The sequence below is a fragment of the Dasypus novemcinctus genome, chromosome 2 (genome assembly GCF_030445035.2).
Source record: "Dasypus novemcinctus isolate mDasNov1 chromosome 2, mDasNov1.1.hap2, whole genome shotgun sequence".
Taxonomy (NCBI): Eukaryota; Metazoa; Chordata; class Mammalia; order Cingulata; family Dasypodidae; genus Dasypus; species Dasypus novemcinctus.
Genome location: NC_080674.1, coordinates 170,383,119 through 170,404,271, shown reverse-complemented (window position 1 = coordinate 170,404,271; position 21,153 = coordinate 170,383,119). Strand labels below are relative to the sequence as shown.

At 47.0% G+C, this 21,153-nt stretch overlaps 1 protein-coding gene and 1 long non-coding RNA gene across 3 annotated transcripts in view; both read left to right on the top strand.

The window, feature by feature from the left end:
* Positions 1 to 1,239: 1,239 nt before the first annotated feature.
* LOC131280223 (uncharacterized) lies at positions 1,240 to 18,506 on the top strand. The gene is made up of 3 exons (XR_011645306.1): positions 1,240 to 1,325; positions 17,180 to 17,229; positions 18,208 to 18,506. It is a non-coding gene; the product is annotated as an uncharacterized lncRNA (long non-coding RNA).
* A 197-nt stretch (positions 18,507 to 18,703) lies between these two features.
* CCNJL (cyclin J like) overlaps positions 18,704 to 21,153 on the top strand; it is a 63,197-nt gene continuing 60,747 nt past the window's right edge. Inside the window, exons 1-2 of one of the 2 annotated variants that reach the window (XM_023591344.3) lie at positions 18,704 to 18,797; positions 19,191 to 19,302. In XM_023591344.3, the coding sequence (XP_023447112.2) occupies positions 19,240 to 19,302 (63 nt within the window). In that variant the 5' untranslated portion in view covers positions 18,704 to 18,797; positions 19,191 to 19,239. Of the gene's footprint in view, positions 18,798 to 18,832; positions 19,303 to 21,153 lie in introns of those variants that run through there. The other variant, XM_071210919.1, reaches the window with a different exon arrangement.

Sequence of the window (21,153 nt, the reverse complement as noted above, 5' to 3'; positions counted from 1 at the left end):
TGTAAATAAATAAGAGAGGAAACGAAGAAGAAAGCAGGCTCCACTTTCCCCTGCTGATTGGGTGGGCTGGAATCTGAAAACCTCTCAAGGAGGTTTCATAGTTTTATAACAAAATGAAGGGGGGTGGAGTAGGAAACAGCTGCAGAGAAATGTACAGCCTTGAACCTAGTTTCCACAGATTCTGGATAAGGAATAATCCCACAGTGCCGGGGAGGGGCGTTTGACCTCTCCTCTTTCGGCAGTGCTCTGCCAGGCCTTGCTCTGATGAGATAAAGATGGAAATCTATCAGCAGCTTGGCCTGGGGAGGGGGACACCCCGAGGCCGCCCCTCCTCCCGGCCCCATCTCACCCCTATCTGGACACTCTCCTAAAGGCTCTACATGCAACCTCTCCTTTCAACTATATCCTCACGGCAACCTTATGAGCTGGGTCCTGTGTGCCTCCTTACATTGTAAGTCATTATCCAATCAAAGAAATGCCTTCAATTTTCTGACTTTTTCATTAAAAAACAAACACTCCCTCTTCAAATGTGTTTCATTGTAAGGTACACTCTCCATCTTACATATATATGGTCCCATAATAAAAACTAATAATGATACATTCTCCATCCCAGAAATGTTTAAAAATAAGTGCATCATAGAATTGAGAAAATTCAGAGTTATCACATCCATTTCACAGACAAGGAAATTGAGGCTCCTGCAGTTAGAAGTTTGAAGTCAGGTACTTGAACCCACATTTGTGAGTTCCAGCCCCAGTTCCTCCTCACTTTAGCAATTGGCGACACTATCCACCCAATCACTCAGCTCAAAAAATGTAGAGGTCAGTTCCTCCACAACAGTGTTGCTACAAGAGGGTTGGTTTTAATCCAAATTAGCAAGACCTTGAATTGGCAGATGGGGCCTCCTACCACAACTCCCATCTGTTGATTTTCTGTTCCATGGCCCAGGTCCTGAATTTTGCTGATATGATTTCATCTTTAAAATATATGTGACTTTGACATTCTACCCATTAACATCTCTATTTTTGTGAATAAAAAATACAGTATGTTTTTCTTAGCCAAATCTTTGAATAATATTGAGGCTTGCAGGAAAAACAGGCCATGGCCTTAAGATACTTGGAACATACTGATAAAGTTGATCCATTTGGTCGTGTGTTTCCAATTAGTCAACCACAGCTTGCCACTTGGCAGATATGGGTAACAGATGAAAAAGCACATTCTGTGTCAGCATTAATGTATAACTGAAAACAAGTCAGTGACGATTTATAAGACGAGGCACACATCTAAAAGAAAACCACAATATTGTTAGACTGAAACATTTGGTGGGGTAAGTCTTTATTCATTTATTTAAATTAAAGGATGCATTTGGATGTGTTTTTTGTATGTTGGTCACTATAAATTCTTATAGTTGAAAAGCAATAATGACTTTCACCCTGACAGTGGTAAAGTCCAAAATATAACTTCTAATTTATTTATATCTGATATCTGTTAAGTATTATCTTTGTCTTGGATTGCTATTGCTTTGTCTTCAAAACCGTCTCTTATTTAAAGGATTGAGATTTAATCAAGTGCAGGGGCAGAATGTGATCTTGCAATTAAGTTTGCTTTAGAATACTAATAACTGGCGATGGACACTGTAGCTCATGTATACTGAGCCAGGCCCTTTTGTACGTGCTTTATATGCTTTAGCTAATTTAATGCCTTCTCACCTAGCTTAGGTTTCATGGTCCAGCATCACAGTCATTCCCTTACACAAATGACCTCAACATCCTTGCCCTTCTCTTCCCTCCATCGTTCTTCGATAACAAAACCTCTCTCTGGCCGAACCCAACCCTTCCTTTCTCCATTCCGTCTTTTCCAGCTAAAGGCTAAAGAAAACACACAGCTGGGTTGACTGATCACACTTTAAATTCGTGTCTACAAATGGCACACAATGTAGTCCGGTAATCCTACCAGCTCCCGGCCCCAGCATTGTCAATGAAAAGTGCCTGCTGTAGGGACGTGTCAGGCTGGTTCAAGGAGCCAAGTGAGCAAGGGGCCTAGTAGCAGGAAATGAGGTCAGAGAGGTAACAGATGCTCAGATCATACAGGGCATTGTAGGATATCGTAAGGACTTCCACTTTCAAACCGAGTAAGATGTGGAATCACTAGGGTTTGAGCTGAAAAGTGCCAAGGTCTGTGATTAGGTTTTTAACAGCATCCTCTGACTACAATTTTGAGAGTGGACTCGCGGGGGGCAAGGCCAAAAGCAGGGAGGTTATTGAGATAATCCAAGCAGAAGGTGATGGCGACTTGGACCCAGGTGTTTGCAAGAAGGTGAAAATCTGATTCTGACTGTCTTTGAAGTTAGGGCCAATGGGGTTTGCTAATTGTTTGGACGTGGGGTGTGGTAGAAAGTGAAGGGTCAATGATGATACCAACGTTTTCAGACAGGGCCACTTAAGGCTGGCATTGCCCTTTACTGAGATGGGAAAGGCCGAGGGAGAAGCAGGTTCTACAGGTAGGAGCAGGAGGTGAGTGAAGGAAGAGTTTGCTCTCAGACATACTGCATAGCGATGTCTATCAAGCATCTGTATTTGTTTCCTAAGGCTCCCGTAACATCCTATAGAGGGAAATTTCATCTGTAATACCAGAGGGCAAGTAGCTGCATGGGCACAGGTGTGGAAAGGGAAGGAAATATGATGGGGAGGGTGTGGAAATTCTGTTTTGATTGCCCCTGTCTTCTCAGTGGGTTCAGAAGCAACGTCATTGATGGACAGAGAGGAATGAAGGCAAGGTGATAGAGGTTGAGAAAAGAGGAGTGAAATAGTGGCCTGTAGAGGAAGGGGCAAACTGGGGGACAGTTCTCCAGGGAGGAACCCAGACCAGCGGCATCCCTGGCACTTGTTAGGAATGCAGATTATCAGGGCCACACAAGACCCACTGATTCAGAAACCCAGGAAGCAGGGCCCAGCCTCTGCGTTCAACAGGCCTCCAGTGGATCTGATGTCCACTCTGAGAACCACCAGCCTCAGGAAATGCGGTATAATTGCCGGGGCAGCATCAGTGGCCCACCAGTGGATCCTGAGAGGCTGCCTGGTGGTTCTGAAGATGGATCCTGGGTTCCCTTTAGTTCCTCCACTCACTAGTTGTATGATCTTGGGCTAGGTCCTTAACCGTTCTGTGCAGATTTCTCTTCTTGACAATTCAGATGATAATAATAGTATTTCATGGGCTTGTTGTGAGGATGAAATGGGAAGCACTTACAATAGTGACTTGTCCCTGGAGAGGCTGCTATTATTTAAAGTGGTGTCATCAGCATGGTTGTATACATTTTTATTGCCATGTGTGGTTGCACAGGTACAGGGGCAGCACAGATGGAAAGTTGCTTTTAACAAGGGTTGTGATTTTGCCAGGGGAAAGTCATAAAGTGAGAGAGGGCAGCAAAGTGAAGGGTGTGATGCAGGGAAATGATAATGATAATAATGTGTGGAATCTGAGCTATGTACAGAAGCAAATATGAGCATGGCAGTGGGTTGGGGAGAACATGAGAAGGTGGAAGAAAGGATTCAGGACCCAGTGGGCTGGAGTGGTTGTTGGAATTGGGGGGCTAGAAGGAGTGCACTGGAAAGACAGGAATGGTGGTCCTGGCATGTGATACCTGAAATGGATGATTTGCAGTCATTAGTAATGAGAAAGCTCAGGTTTTGGTTGTGAATCAAGTGGCTGAGGAAGCATGGAGGACACGTTTGTTGAAGAAAACTTCAACCAAAGTGTTGAAAGGCTTAGGCCTACCAAGATGATGACATCACCAAGAATTCTGATGAGCTAGTGTTGGAGATAGTATCAGTGAGTCAACGGCTCAGATCTTCAGGGAATGAGGACAGTGTTCTCAGGGTCCATAGAAGACAGTGACAAAATGGTCTGATGGTGTAAATTTCGAAGTTGCAGGGAAGAGGGTGTTTATGGAGGAGGTGTGAGAATGTTTGGGTGTGGCGATGAGAAACAAGGAGGTCACCCACCTCCCATTGGTACATGGGGCGAGACAGAGAACCTCAAGTTATGGGGGTTACAGTGGAAGCATGTTCTCAGGAGAGAGCTGCTTTCTTTTAAAGGGATAATAAGAAGGGAAAAGTCAAAGAGGTTGATAGTACTAATTCACTCATCTAATTCTGTACTTTGCACTCAGCAGGGCACTGAGACAGTCAAACAAAATAGTAAAACATTCCTGTCCTCATGGACCTTAGGTTCCAGGTGCGGAGACAGTAAAGATGGTAAAAAAAATAAATAAAATAAAATAAAAATAAACTGGATTGTCTAATAGATAGGGCTAAGTACTAAGAGAAAACACAAAGCAGTGAAGTGAGATTGAAGTGTCGATAGTTGGGGGCTGAAAGTATAATAGGTGGCTGGGGAAGGTCTCCCTGAGAAGGTGGCATTTGAGTAAAGACCTGGAGAATGCTGGAGAGCTGGGCTAGCAGCTAGCTGGGCATGAGAGGAAACAGCAGGTGCAAAGACCCTGCGGTGGGAGTGGGCCAGATTGTCTGCACGTAGCTCAGATCCCACAGTTTATCATTACAGTCCTTTCCCTGCATACACCCTCCACCTTGTTGCCCTCCACACAGCAAGGAGGCCTGTGTGGTAAGAGCAGGAGGACAGAGGTGGAGCCTGAGAGGAGAGGAGGTCAGAAAGAGAACAGAGGGGTGGGAGACCACTTAGGGCCAAGTAGGTCACAAGAAGGACTCGGCCTTTCCTCTCAGATGGGGAGCCATGGAGGGGTTTTGAGCAGTGAAGGGATGTGAATTGCACCTCAGGAGGATCATTCTGGCTAGTAGGTGGAGAATAGACTAAAGTGGCAAGTGCTGATGTAGGGAAACTAGTTAGGAAGCTTTTGCCATAAACCAGACAAGAAACGGTGGAGGCTCAGACCAGGTGGTAGTGGAGGGTTTGACCTTAGGAGCCTGCATGGACAGGGCATCCTTAATAACAAGGGGAGAGCAGATGTGGCTCAAGCAGTTGAGCGCCTGCTTTCTGCACAGGAGGTCCCAGGTTCAGTTCCCAGTGCCTCCTAAAAACAAAACAAACAACAATCAAACAAGTGAAAAGACCAACTCAGGGGAGCCAATGTGGCTCAGCAGTTGAGTGCCTGCTTCCCACATACGAGGTCCCAGTTTCAATCCCCAGCCCTAGTACCTCAAAAAGAATTAAAAATAGAAAATGGATGTGGCTCAAGTGATTGGGCTCCTAATAACCGTATAGGAGGTCCAGAGTTCAATTCCTGGGGCCTCCTGGTGAAGGCAAGCTGGCCCACACAGTGAGCTGGCCCACCCAGAATGCTAGCCCATGCAGGAGTGCTGGTCTGTGCGGCAAGTGGGCCCGAGCAGAGAGCTGGCACAGCAAGATGATGCAACGAAGAGACACAGAGGAGAGACAATAAGAGACACAGCAGACCAGGGAGCTGATGTGCGCAAGAGATTGAGCACCTCTCTCCCACTATGGAAAGTGCCAGGATCAGTTCCCGGTGCCACCTAAAGAGACGACAAGCAGACACAGAAGAACACACAGTGAATGGACACAGAGATCAGACAGCGAGTGCAAAACAATTAGGGGGGGTGCGAGGGGGAAATAAATAATCTTTTAAAAAATTAAAAATTGAATAAATAACAAGAGAGCAGGGTATACAGGCAAATGTGCGGGCAGAGGGGCAAGAAAGGTGTGGTGCAGGAACTTGTAGAAGTTCTTCTGATTTCTTCTATTTTCTTAGTGAAGAAGGAAGCAAGCTGAATGTGCAGTGGGGAGAGGAAGTAGACCTTTACAGGGAGAGGAGAAAGTATGAAATCATCATCTAGGAGAGTGGGAGAGGGAATGTATTAGGGCAGTGGTTCTCAAACTTGAGAGCATCGGACTCCCACACCAATGGCACATTAAAAAGACTACAAGGAAACGGACTTTGGCCCAGTGGTTAGGGCGTCCGTCTACCACATGGGAGGTCCGCGGTTCAAGCCCCGGGCCTCCTTGACCCGTGTGGAGCTGGCCCATGAGCAGTGCTGATGCGCGCAAGGAGTGCCCTGCCACACAGGGGTGTCCCCCGCGTAGGGGAGCCCCACGCGCAAGGAGTGCACCCATAAGGAGAGCCGCCCAGGGCGAAAGAAAGTGCAGCCTGCCCAGGAATGGCGCCGCCCACACTTCCCGTGCCGCTGACGACAACAGAAGCGGACAAAGAAACAAGACGCAGCAAAAAGACACAGAAAACAGACAACCAGGGGTGGGGAGGGGAATTAAATAAATAAAAATAAATCTTTAAAAATAAAATAAAATAAAATAAAATAAAATAAAAAGACTACAAGATTTAAAAGATTGTACACCGTGACCAAATGGGAGCCATCCCAGGAGTGCAAGAGTGGGTCAACATATGAAAATCAATCAAGGGCTTGTCAAAACACAGGCTGCTGGGCCCCACCCAGAGTTTCTGACGCTGACACTGCTGGTCCAGGGGCCACCTTTGGGGACCACCAAGGCGAGTGGCGTGCCGGGCAGAATTGAGAGCCCACGTGCACTTCCTTGGCGGTGAACATCCGGCAGGCCCTTGGTAGGGCTGTGTTGGCGTGCAGTCACACTCGGCGGCCCGGGAGCTGGCGCAGAGCAGACGGGTGGGTTTGATCTAGGCTGATGTTTACCCAAGTGAACACTACAAATCATGAGCAAGAGGGTCAAGGGTAGATCCAGGGGAGTGATTCGACTGATTGACTTTGGAATTTAATCTGGAATAGGTGAGAAGAGAGGCGGTGAGAGCACTGTGAGGCACCAAACCCTCTTCAAGTCTGTCACCGAAAGCAGCTCAGGACTCCCAGGCTTGCCCACACTCCCCCAGACCCGGATCCCCATGCCTTCCCCACACCCTGTCTTAGTTTCCTGGCTCCTGAAACAAACTGTTCAGCGAGTTAGCTCGAACAGCGGGAATTTAGCGGCTCACAGTGTCCAGGCGAGTCCATCAGCAAGTCGACGCCTTCCCCCGTAAGACGGTGGCGTTCTGGGGCTGATCCTTGGGTGCTGCTTTTCCGTCACGTGGCGATGCACGTGGCAGCTTCTTCTCTTTTCTTTCCGGGTTCCTTTGGCTTCCAGCTTCTGTTCCTCCATGCGGCTTCACTCTATCTGAATTTCCTACTGCTTAGGAAGAGCTCCAGTAATCTGGACTAAAGCCCAGCCTGGGTCAGTTGGGTGATACTTTAACTAAAAATAACATCTTCAAAAGATCCTTTTTACAATGGTTTCCGCAGTGTCAGCATCACCATGGAAGGGATTAAGGATGTTTGTTCGTTGTTTCTGGGGTTCATAATTGGGTCTACCACACTCCCCTGTTCTGACCCCATCTCCTGAGACCCGCCACTGTGTCCTCCGCACTCCTGAGGGTTCCCTTAGCTTCCAGCTCTCACTCCCTGGCTGCACGTTAATATCACCTGGAAAGTGTAAAATTATATGGACGCCCAGGCGCCTGGCTAGACTAATTAAATAAAAATCTCTGATGGTGGGATCTGGGCAGTGAAAGGGTTTGGAAATTCCCCAGGTGCTTCCAATTAGCGGCCAGCATCGAGAGCCACACACTGAACAGAGCCCCGGCTGTCCCCGAGAGCCCCGCTTCCCTGGTGCTTCCCCAGCGGCTGCGTCCATCCCGCGGCACCGTGGGCCCGGATCCTCCACGCTCCTCCTCACTCCTTCCTTTTACTAACAGACCTTCGTCCTTCCTTCCTCTGTAAAACCTTCTGGCTAGGATCCTCATGTCATCAGAGTCCCCCTCCTAGTACCCCTCCTTGTGGCAGGCACCTCCACACTACCAGGGCACCCCCTCGTTGCTTAAGGATTTTAGCTCCTGGCTCACTGTCACTCTCTCTCATACGCTCTTATTCTAATTCCTGGTGATTTCAATATCTGCACAGACAGATGTCCCTTCCCAGACTCTGGCCTCTAATTTCTTGACCTCTGTCTTCCAGGGGATCTTGTCTTCTATTGTAAACTCAGCCTCTCCTTGCTATGGCATCTTCCCAAACATAATCTCAATTTCCAATTGCGGGAAGCAGATTTGGCTCAATGGATAGAGCATCTGCCTAACACACGGGAGGTCCAGGGTTCAAACCCAGGGCCTCCTGGCCCATGTGGTGAGCTGGCCCACGTGCAGTGCTGATGCGCACAGGGAGTGCTGTACCACGCAGGGGTGTCCCCCACATGGGGGAGCCCCACGTGCAAGGAGTGTGCCCTGTAAGGAGAGCCGCCCCGCACAACAAAAGCACATCCTGGCCAGGACGGGCGCCACACACAGGGAGAGCTGATGCAGCAAGATGACACAACAAAAAGAGACACAGATTCCCAGGCCACTGGCAAGAATACAAGCAGACACAGAAGAACACACAGCGAATGGACACAGAGAGCAGACAACTGGGAGGGGCGGGGAACAGGAAATAAATAAATAAATAATAAATCTTTTTTAAAAAAAGCTAGTCAATATAAATATATAAATAACAAGATTATAAACATTCAAGTACTGCTAAATATGATTTATTTATCTCCATGATAAAATATTATGCAGCCATTAAAATATTTCAGGTCCTGGTAAAATACTCATGAGATAATTTTAGGCTTTAAAGCAGTAGAATATAAAATGGTATATACAAATGGTAACAACTTAATAATTATATAGTAATTTTGGCTCATACTTATTCAGCATCCTCTACATACTAGGCATTGTATTACTTGACCTTCACACAACTCTATAAAGACGGTACTATTATTATCCCCATTTTGCAAATGAGGAATCTGGGGTTAAGTAACTTGCCTGAGATCATCCAGAAGCACAGCCAAGAATGAAATCCGAGGCATCTTACTCTGAGCCCTGAGCTGGCAGGAGGCTGGGTGGGCAGGGTGGGGCAGCCCCCGGTGGGAGGTCAGGGAAGGGCAAGACATCAAAAATGTCCTGGATGACTGGATTTAGTGCTCCATCTCAGTACACTTACTCTGTTCTTATAGATGCTTAGAATTAAACCTTGTAGTCAGCCTTGATTCCCTCTTTTTGTCACACCTCACATCTGGTGCATCAACAGATCCTATCAGCTTTAACTTCAAAATCCACCTGGAATCCAGCCCCTTCTCACCTCCTGCACTGCTTCCACCTGGTCCAAGTGCTGTCCTCACTTGGCTGGATTATTCCATAGCCTTCCACCTGGCTTCCCTTACCCTCTAGAGTCTCTAATGATACCATTAAATTGATATAACAGTGGTTACCTGGTGGCGAGAGAAGGATGGTGTTGTTCAAGAGCTTAATAGGATTTTTTTTTCAGTTACTGCAGCTGGAGATTGAACCCTAGACCTCTTATGTGGGAAGCCAGTGCTCAACCAGTGAGCTACACTGGCTCCCCTAAGAGGATTTTTTAGGGTGCGGGAGGCACACTAATCTTCTCTGTATTGTTCCAATTTTAGTGTATGTGCTGCCAAAGCCAGCATACTAATAGGATTTTAATCATGCTTTAATAGTGATACAAGGGAGGCAGATGTGGCTCAACTGATAGAGCATCCGCCTACCATATAGAAGGTCCAGAGTTCAAACCCAGGGCCTCCTGACCCATGTGGTGAACTGGCCCATGCTCAGTGCTGCCATGTGCAAGGAGTGCCGTGCCACATAGGGGTGTCCCCCAATAGGGGAGCCCCACGCACAAGGAATGCACCCTGTAAGGAGAGCTGTCCCTTGCGAAAAAGTGCAGCCCACCCGGGAGTGGCATGGTGCACACGGAGAGCTGATGCAGCAAGATGATGCAACAAAAAGAGACATAGATTCCCGGTGCCGCCGAGAAAGCAAGAGGACAGAGAAGAACACACAGCTAATGGACACAAGAGAGCGAACATGGGGGAGTTGAGGGGGAAGAGAAATTTTTTAAAAATAGTGATACAAGGTGGGAAGCAGATGTGGCTCAGGTGCCTGGGCTCCTGCCTACATGGGAAGTCGCAGGTTTGGATCCTGGTGCCTCCTAAAGAAGACAGTGAGCTGACGTGATGGGCGGGCACGGTGGGCTGACGCAACAAGAGAGGGCAGCAAGAGAGGCAGGGAGAAAGAAACACAGTGAAAGACACAACAAAGCAGGAGCAGAGCGGCTCAAGCGATTAGGCACCCCCTCCCACATCAGAGGTCCTGGGTTCGGCTCCCAGTGCCGCCTAAAGAACAAGGAAGACAAACACAGCCAGGGCAAACAACAAGGGGGTGGGGAGAAATAAATACATAAAATAAATCTTTAAAAAAAAATAGTGATACAAGGAGAGTGATATTTGTGTAGCCAAAACTTTAAAACTGAGAGATCCCGCGGCAGCCCCCTCCTTGCCCTCCCCCAGCCTCGGTCTCCCCAGCCGAGCGGCTGCTGCCCTGACCCTCCGTCTCTGGAAGCGCCTCGTGGAAGGTGATCTTGTGGCGGCCCGAGGAAAGCAGCAGCCTGCCGCTGGCTGTTAGGCCCTCCTCCAGCTCCAGGGTTCCGCAGCCCCATCGGGCTTGTCTGGTGCGTTTACTGTGCAGTCTCGAGTCTCCTTCCCGTTCATTGTCTGTCAGAGGAGGGGGTCTGGCAGACCGTGTGACTTTGAAGTTAATGGCCCCTTTTATGTCCTCCTCCTGGAGTCTGGGGAGCCCTTGGCTTCTTGCTGCACAACCCCCCCCCCCCCGCCCCCCAATCCTCGGCAGGCAGAGGGCTCCCAAGGGCACACCTATTCCAGAGTTACAGCCCAGGGGTGATGCTGTGGTTGGCCCACACAGCATGAACAACGACAAAAAAAGCCAATATTTTAAAATCAGGACATAGCTCGACTTCTTCCTTCTTTTGAAAAATCTAACAGTCTGGCCATAGTGGGTCTGAATTCCCCAGCCGGAACCACGGTGGCTCCCCACTGTGGACACAGCAAGCACTTCCTGGTCCACCGCAGACCTCACCGCTCCGTTTTGTTTCCCAGGCACCGAGGCTGGGGTTGCCATTTACTGTCTAACTCGAACTGTGGTTTTTCTCACAAAGAGAGATTTTTGAGTCTCTTTCAAAGCGGAGGAGAAAGTAGGTCTGGGAGGACTGTGAGGTTTTTCGTACCCCCATTTATATTTCCTTCCTAATCCCCTTAGCCTGTGGGTTTGTTTCCGCTGGCACGTAATCCCACTCTGTCCTTTCACAGAGCTAGCAACCGAGACCCACAGAAAGGAGGCTGCTCGCCCAGTGCCGCACGGTGAGTGTTCCCAGAGCCCGATCCCTGCTCAGGGTTCTAAATAGCCACATCATAGGAAGGCTCCAGCCCGTTTTGTTATTCTTATGAATGACAAATATTAGAGGTATATAGGGGGCGTGGATGTGGCTCAAGCAATTGGGCTCCCATCTACCATAGAGGCGGCCTCAGGTTCGATTCCTGGGGCCTCCTGGTGAAGGTGAGCTGGCCTGTGCCACCACGGAGAGCTGGTGGCCTGCGCAGATAGCGAGTGCAAACAACAAGGGGGGTGGGGGGAATAAACAAATCTTAAAAAAAAAAAAGTATATATTTCTACTTATGTTTCTTCTTTTCACAGTCCCAGCAGCCCTTTAAAGAAAGAGCAGTTCTTCCGTTTTACTAGTATGGACAAGGAGGCCCAAAGAACATACATGGCTTATTCAGGGTCACAAAACTTTCTGGGTCCCCTTTGAAAAAGGGGAACAATAACTCCTTGCCAGCCTGACGTCTAGGCCAGACGATTTCTTTAGCTCCCATTATCCCCCTTATCCCTATGTCCATAATTTATTTATTTGTCTCAGTTTCCCAGGCTGCTATGACAAACACCACCTAATGAGTTGGCATAAACAATGGGAATTCACTGGCTCACAGTTTGGAGGCTAGGAGAAGTCCAAAATGGGGGTGACAGCAAGGTGATGCTTTCTCCCCCAGGCCTGGAACATTCTGGGGCTGGCTGCTGGTGATCCTCGGGGTGCCTTGGCTTGTAGCCCTGCCCCATGTCACATGGCTATATCCTCTCCTTTCCCTTCCGAGTTCCCCTGACTTCAGCTTCGGCTCCTCCCCGTAGCTTTTCCTCCATCTATGTCTGAATTTCTGTTGCTTATATAAAGACCTCCAGGGATCCAGATGAAGGCCCACCCTGATTCAGATGGGCCACACCTTAACTACAAAGAAGGAATTCAAGAGGTCCTATTTACCACGGGTTCACACCCGCGGGAATGCAGGTTCAGAGGAAGAGCACCTCTAAATTGCAGTTCAAAATTCAGTCTACCACGTTATTAATTCAGTAAACGTGTCTTGCCCACCCCTTGCCTCTCAGACATTGTGCTAAGATGAAAAGAAGATGCAGAGCATGTTTCAAGAAGACTGAACTATGGGAGGGCAATTAGACAGGGGGTGGAAGACACTGGAAAAGGGGATGGATAACAGTTTAGGGGTAAGGAAAGCCTATTCTCAGGGACTGCCCGGGCAGCTGGCACAGTGCCTAGCATATGCTAAGTAATCAACAAGTTGTAGATTTTCTCATGTTAATAAAAATATGTCATCGGCAATGGTGAAAATTTTGCCCCAAGAATTGCCCATGGAAAGGAGAGGCAGGGGAGGGGTAGTTCATGGCATGGAGTATTTTTGGAAGGAAACCTAAGTGGGTTTCCTGTGGGGTGGAGTTCACCGGGAACAAGGGTGGAAGCAGGGAAGGCTACACAATTTGCAGGGCCCTGTGCAAAATGAAAATGTGGGGCCCCTTGTCCAAACAAGCAGGGAAAAGTGTCGTTAAAGGTACTAAAATATAAAGTGTTTCCTGTTTTTTTTGCACTTACCTCAACCTGTCATGTGGGGTTTTTATATTTTTGTTTTGCCAGGCTTTTGTTCGTTTGTTTTTTTAGACGGTACCAGGGATTGAACCCAGGACCTCATACATGGGAAGGAGGTGCTCTACACTGAGCTACATCCACTCTCCTGTCATGGTGTTTTTAATTTGCTATTTAATGATATTCATATTTTAGGTAAAGATAAATTAAAATTTTAAAGTACTGGCCTGAGTTTTACTATTCATCTTTATATTGTGCAATACCAGATTCAAAGGCAAAAATAAGAGCAGTTAAATGCGATGTCACTGAAATGACAACTCTAATTTGTAGCTCATTCATAAGTACAGTTGATCTCATTATTTGTGAATTTCGTATTTGTGAATGACCTGCTTGCTGAAATTTATTTGTAACCCTAAAACCAATACTCTTGGATTTGTGACCAAGACTCTGTGCTGGGTTGGACTCTGTGCCCTAGTTCTGGCACTTTGGACATACGGTTCTCATTTCTGTCCTCTTCTGCCCCTGGGCCCACCTGCGCGCTCACATTTAGGTCAAGCCTGGGACCATGTGCATTCTTTTTTTTTTTTAAAAAAAGATTTATTTTTATTTATTTAATTCCCCTCCCCTCCCCCGGTTGTCTGTTTTCTGTGTCCTTTTGCTGCGTCTTGTTTCTTTGTCCGCTTCTGTTGTCGTCAGCGTCAGCGGCATGGGAAGTGTGGGCGGTGCCATTCCTGGGCAGGCTGCACTTTCTTTCGCGCTCGGTGGCTCTCCTTACGGGTGCACTCCTTGCGTGTGGGGCTCCCCTACGCGGGGGACACCCCTGTGTAGCAGGGCACTCCTTGAGCGCATCAGCACTGCACATGGGCCAGCTCCACACGGGTCAAGGAGGCCCGGGGCCGGGACCTCCCGTGTGGTAGACGGACACCCTAACCACTGGGCCAAAGTCCGTTTGCCACCATGTGCATTCTTGATATCGTCATTCCAGTTCTGCTCAGGATCTACAAAAAATTCCTGGAGCCATATATGTACCCTCTCATTTCCCCTTTCAGCAGTACTTTATGGTGTAGAAAAGCTTTATAAGAGCCCAATGATGAAAATAAAAGTAAAGTAGACATGCAAATGAATTACCAACAAAAGGACCAACAGAAATCTCTGATAAAAAGAAAGCCTAAAGTGATTACCCCCAAAAGATCTTATTGTTTTAAAAATGGACCTGATAATATGCAGCACCTTCTTTAGAACTGTCTGAACTTTTTCTCTGAGGCCAAGATTCAGGATAGTTTAGCTATTTACCTGATACCCATCAATAAATACATGGTATTTTTATTTACAGTGTATTTAGTGATATATAATGCCCTCATTCCTTTCTTTTTTCCTTTCCTTTCTATTATTGTACTCTGAATAATATAAGTAAGTAGGTTTGTGCCAGCAGACATCTTTACTACTAAATCAGTAATTAGAAATCCTTGGACCTCTAACATTCATTTGCATTTATCTGACTGCTGTTTGCTCTAATTCCTTTGGGCTCTTCTAATTTGAATGCAAGCAATTTTATTGTGAAAGAGTGCAGTGAGACCATGCAGTGAAATGAAGGGTAGAGTTTTTGGAGATGATAATGACTTGAAATACAAAGATATAATTACTTACCAACATAACGGAGCAGCTTATCTATGAAAGTAGTAATTACTACTTCCTGTTCTGAGGAAGATAGAAAAGACAGGGAAAACAGGAGAAACTTCTTTGAAAACTAAAGCATTTTTTACATAAATGTCTAATGTATATTATAAAATTCTAATATTTGTTGCATTCCTTCTATTCCCATAAATGGATTAAATATTTTAAAAATAAAATCATTCTTGCAGCTCTTTCATGGTCATTCATGAACATGAGCTGGGTAACAAAACTGAGTCGCCTAACACACGTTCCTAGCTGAACCCTAAGGAGGCAGCTGTCTACCTTCTTGTTTCCACCCTCACACTAAACAGGTGTTTTTTTCACAGTATTTTCAGTGACCCATTTTTCACATTTTTGTGCTTTCTGTTGGTGTTTTCACTATTTAAAAGGTCCCTAAGCATAGTATTGGGTTGTGACTCGCCTTAACGAAAAAATACAAGTGTTAGATAAGCTCAATTCAGGCATTGCTGGGTTAATGGCCCAAGACATTTTAAGTAAAATTTCTTTCAACAGAAACCCATGTTTCAAAAGGTTATGTATTGATGAGATGACAACATGGTTGTGGCCAAAGGCTCGCAGGCACCTACCCCTGTATTTCCCCTAGGAGCAGTGGTTCAGTATTCACTGATTCAGTGCTTGAGATAACATTTTAGAACATGACTACCACAACTAACAAGAATCGACTATATTTAGTTCTTACCATAACAGTGGAAATGCACAAAAGAGACTCAACTGCTTTTATTTCACTTTTTGACACAGGCACTTTCCTTTGTTCCAGGGCAAATAAAGAAGGGAGGAAAGAAAAAGGATCTATGGGTTGCCCATCTTTCCCTTTCCTTATAATGCCTTAATCCGCGGTTGCCTAATACAGGGAAGTAACACTTGTAAGAAAGGATACGATAAGGGTTCCTTGGTCGCTTATGTGTTCCTCAGCATGCTTTTGCCTTCTTTCTGCCTTCAAAGGAAGCATGGCTTCTTGGGGTTGTCAGAACCCACCCACCCTAAGTTGTGGATGTAACTTGCTTACCTTGAACTTTCTTTGCGTCTTGCTGAACTCTCATGCATAGAAGGTCCACTGTAATTCTGTGCTTATGTGGCGTGGAGGACACCAAGAAACAGTGGACATATCTATGCATATCTCCATTGCTCAACTGCATACTCCCCTGTCCTATCAGGCTTCATTTACAAATCACTATACTCAAAGATAAAAACATTAAGAATTTCAAGATGGCAACAACTGAGCAATAAACCAAAGACAGAGCTCTCTTGAGCATGGGGACCTGTCCTAACAATATAAGGTCACACACCTATGAAGCCAGACTTGGAAGATTTATTTTTTCAAAAATTTTTAAAAATAAAATTTTATTGAAGTATGTCACTCATACAGGGAAGATTTATTTTTCATGTATTCCTTTTGTACCTTTTTGATTTTATACCTTCTATTTAAATTTTTTTAAAAAGTGATATGGACCAGTTTTACAAATGTTCAGGCTTTGAGTTCTCTATGGAATGCTGCTCTTTTATTCTTCCTGCCTTAGTCTCAGAACTATCTGTAGACTTGTATCTCAAGAATTTCTGGTCAAGGATGCTAAAGCATTTGGCAAATGCTCTCAGGACTAGGGAGAGTGTGCACTGCTAGAGATGGTTTAAAGGAGTAGGTGCGGTTTTTGGTTAAAGGCCAAAGTAGGGGCCCAGATGTCTCTCTTTTGTCCCTATAATCTTAGCCAAGCTTCATGCTTTTGGTCCTAAACGACACAAAGCAAAGCATCATGACCCTAAGGAAGCACTACTCAAAGTATATGCCTTTGCTTCCCCTGGGAAGCAGAGTGATCAAGGAATTGACATCACTGATACACCTGCCTTGGATAGTAACCGCAGTATGGTTATGGCAGCAAAAGGCCAGAAACCACCTAAACGTTCTTTTCATATATCATGACAGATTCATACCTCGGGTCTATGGGATACTGTGTAGTCCTTTGTCTGGACATTAAACAATCTCCAGGATCTCCCAAGAAAAAACAAGGTGCAGAAGGGCGGGTATAGTATGCTACCATTTGAGTAAAATGGTGGGGGGGGGAGGCGTCAATGTCCATACCAATAAATGCACAGATCACCTCTGGGAGGAAACAAAAGACCTTGGCTATCTCTAGGGAGAACAAGGCCTGGGACCAGGGTAAGAGCATGGACATATTTCTGTAATGTGAGAGCTTGTGTCATACGAAGAGACAAAGAGAGAAAGGAAAGTTGAGTGCCAAGTGAGAAGTCAACAAAATAATACTAGGCTGGAAATATCTAACTGATTTGTCCTCAGGAAGATTAGAAGGGGCGGAGAATTTCTCATTTAACACATGGAGAGTTGATTATAGAATGTGCTTGCTCTAAATCTGTGGTTGCCAACCAATGAGTATCTTCAGTTGCATTATTCCCCTGATCTCCAGCACAGAAGCCTCCCTCTCCTAAGGGTACTGCACCATTTCCACCCGTAAACAGACACTCACAACCAAAACCATCAATTTATTGGTGAAATATATTCTTACTCTTCAAAGATATTGGGAAAATGACAGACACCTGAGAATAATATACAAAGCTGTGCATAATGCATGTGTATAATAATCTTAAAATAGCCCCTGGAGGAAAGTCCAAAGTTTCAGCTTCCCTCTCTCCCGTGGCTGAAGTTTAGGTAAAGGAATAAATAAAAGAATAATGCAGCCCTTTTTTCTTTCAGTGTACCCTGCATACAGAAATTGCGATGTCTTTCAATGGAAGCCCACACCAGTAAGTATATCGTGATTATTTTAAAATTTTCAAACGCCAACTGAAGTTCATCAAAGCTGACAAATTTTTTTTTTATTCCCAATCTGGGTCTTTACTTGTAGGAAACGAGTCAGAAGCTACACGTTCTCTAGTGAAACTATTTTATTGAGTGCTCAATATATCTACCTGGTATGGCAATTATCCCTTTTAAAAACATTATCTAAAAGCTACAATACATCAAGCAAGTTGGTGCAATTTTTTTAAAAAAATGTTTTCCCCTTTTTAAAAAAATGCTGGAATAGTATCTTTTTTAATACTTATTTTGAACACTTAATAATTAAAAATAAAGAATGTTTTTATTACAGAAGTTGTGAACTTACAAAACAATCCTGCACATGTGTAGAATTCCCATACAACACCCCGTTACGAACACATCACACCTTGGTGGAACATTTCTTACAGATGAGATAAAATCATCAGACTATTATCGCCAACCATGGTCCATAGCATACATTTGACACACTTTTTCCATATCCCCCATTATCAACACAATACATCTTTGGCATTGATGCAAGAATATTACAGTACTGCTGTAAATCACAGTCCATTGGTCACAATTAAATTGGTGCAATTTTTATTCCCATTTTACAAATGAGCAATCCCAGGTTCAGTGAGTTTGAGGAACCTGCCAAAAACCACCCAATTGGTAGGTGGAAGGAATCGGATTTGATTCCGGATCTGTTCATTTCCAAAAGTCTCTCTCTCCCCCCTCTCTCTCCCCTCCACCTCACATCAATTTTGCACCCCACCCCCACCCCAACCCCCAGTCCTCCTAAAGGACTTGTTCTCCTGCAGTATAAGCGTGGAGCAAGCGCACAATAACACCAGTTAACTAGTAACGGGCATCCCTTACAATTATGGACTCGTGGATAAACAAAAGTGAATTTTCTGTGACTTTCTTGGAAATGGCCCGTTTGGAAATCTATCTCCCCATCGCAGGACAAGTCAAAACAAAAAAGAAGAAAGAAATAAAGAAAAAACAGGTGGAACTGACTGAAAGTTGGCTAGAGCGAAGCACGCGGAGGCAGAACTTTCTAAGGGGATCCTGTCTGCGCGTTTCTCGCGTGGTGCACGCAGAAGACGCCGCGGTGCCCCCGCTCCTCTCCGCAAGGCGGTCGGGGGTGGCAGTAGGTCCTGGGAGTCTCGGCGAAGGTGAGAGGAAGCTGTCCACCGAGCGAGGGAGGAAGGCGGGCAGGAAGCGGAGCCAGCGCTGGCGAAAGAAAGACTCCAATTCCCAGCCCCCCGGTCCTCGGGGAGCCGGCGCCGGCGGCGCATGCGCGAGGCCCGGCCCCCAATTCCCTCAGCGAGGGAGGGAGGCCCCCGGCGGCCGGGAGGCTGCGAGCCGCGGCGGGACCCGAGCGCACGCAGGGGCGCGGCGCTGGCCGGGGCGAGCCGGGCTGCGGCGGCGGCCGCGGAGTGTGGAGCGCCCCGGGCGGGGACCCAGCCGCGAGCAGGCGCCCGGGGGCACTGCCGGCGTGGCCCTGAAAGGGACCGGGCGCCCGCAGCCCCCCACGCCGGGAGAGGGATGTGTGAGTTTCGCTCCCCGCTCGAGGGCAGGATGTGGGAGCAGGACAAAGGCTAGGCGGCGGGGGAGGAGTTGGGGACGGCGAGCCGGTGGCCGCCGCCGGAGCCCCAGCCTCGGGCGAACTGGCGGAGTCGGCAACTTTCTCTGCAACTTTTGCACTAGTGAAAATAAAGATTCTGCAAGTTGTCGCAGAACTCTAGATTGCCCCAGGTCCAGCGAGCGGAGGGGAGGGGACACCTCCACCTTCCTGGGACGGGAGGCGACCGCCAGCTCCTCCGGGCGGGGCAGGAGGGGGCGCTCGTCCGGGGCCCGGACCCGGGGCCAGCGAGGATAGGGATGCCGGGGATCAGAGCCGGGGGGCGCGCTTCGGCCGCTGAAGTTGCGGGTTTCTACGCAGGGTGCGCCCTCAGAGCCCGGTAGCCCCGGATTGCGGCGCTGTATCCGCGATGGATGAGCCGTGGTGGGAAGCACGCGTGGCCTCGGACGTTCACTGCACCCTGCGCGAAAAGGTCAGTCCCTCCCGCCCTTAAAGTTCTCCTTGCTCTCCACTCGGTGTCCTCACGTCGCCCCGCGTAGGGACTTGGAACTCCGGCCCCTTTCTTTTCACCTGTCCTTGCCTTCCCTGGGAGTATCTAGAAGAGAATGTGAACGCTGCCGACCTGGGGGAGAAAACTGGAGATCAGAGAGCTTGAAGTTGGTTTTTCTGATCAGGAGCCCAGAGCTCCTGGACAGCTAAAGGGAGATAGACACTGCACCGATTAAGGCAGTTTTTCCCTTAGTATTGCCGCTCGAGATTATTTAAAATGGTACATGAATGGACTTTAAAAAAATATATATATATATTATGTATTTTAACGTGCAATTAAAAGTATATATCTAGCAAGTTCTTCGTAGGACAATGATGCAGATTTTCTATTTACTCTAATGCCATAGTGTTTCCCCTTAAAATAAATTTAAGTAAAACTATTGACTCAGTATAAAGAAGTATTAGGTAAATAATAGTACGGAGAACTCGTCATTACGGTCCAGAAATCTCTCTCTAGGATGAGACTACATGATTGAAATTTAAGAAACGAGAGCTTAATTGAAAGCGAGGCTGTAAAACTGGGAGGCTGGATGGAGAAAACAAAAACTCCCTTGCCAGTTTGCCTCCTGTGGCAGAAGGTGGGGGTAGCTGAAATGTGATCCCTGCGTCCCCCTCCCCTCAAAGAGAGAGGAGCTGACGGGCTTTGGGAAGATGGAAAAGTGTAAGTGGGCTGGAGGCAACACCTGGCTGTCTCCCCTCCCGTCCCTGGCCTGAGGCTGGGAAGGGCGAGTTGGGGACCAGATGTGAAGTAGGGGATGGGGGTACCTTGGTCCCTATACAGATAGGTCCCACATCTAGCCCATTTGCAGCAGTTGTCAGTGGGAGCTACTCAGGGTTTTTTCCCTCATTAGAGAGTGACTGTCTTCAACCAAATTAATGCTTTTTTCCTCTTTTCTTGTACCTCTCCATTTTATCTCTGTCTCCTGGTGCTTGTCCAGGCTGCAGCTTTTCTCTGGTTCCCGTGTTCTTCTCCCAGAGCAGAATGGCCCAGGTGCAGCACATTCATTCTAGGTATCTGGAAAAGAAATCCAGGTCTTGGTGGTGCATTTAAAAGGCAGGGGCGGTGGGGGTGATAGATCTGGCAGTCCTTTTCTGGAGGTGGTGGTTAAATGGAGTTAGCGAGAGCTGACATGGGAATTGAAAATTGAGCTTCCTTGTTTATTATGGGTGTAGTGGTTGTCATGTCTGCTTAGCGTTTAGGAGGAATGACTCTAACCTGATTTGCCCCTTTCTAGTGGGAAGGATTTCCAGGAGCAGTATAAACTCATCCAGGTCAGATACCTGAGAATCCCCAACCTTTTGTATGTAAGCAAGAGGTTCTAAATGCTCCTGCAGACACTCAGGGGAGCAGTTTCCACAATGGCGCTTTCCCCAGGCCTCCTCCATAGTAGTTGGCTGGTTGGGCTTACCCCTCTGAAGAAAGGTGGCTTTTCCTGGTTTTAGACGTACATGGAAAACTCACTTGGGGGGACGTACCCCTGGTCACCTGGACTTGCTGCTGTCTAAGGAGGGTGAATCCCAACTTCATTTGGTTATAATGTCAGTCCTTCCCCAAATACTGCTCTTTTCTCCTGCATTTTATGTCCCCTCCCTCTTCAAAGAAGGTGATTCTCAAGACTATGTGGCCAAATGGAGAGGTTTCAGGGAGAAGTGAAAATGAAGACTCGAACCCAGTATCCACTCTGGCCTCACCTTTCTTGAGGAATGAGGGCTGGCCCTCAGTTTTTGTCAGACAGGGTAATATTTTTTTAACAAATCTAATTTTATTGATATA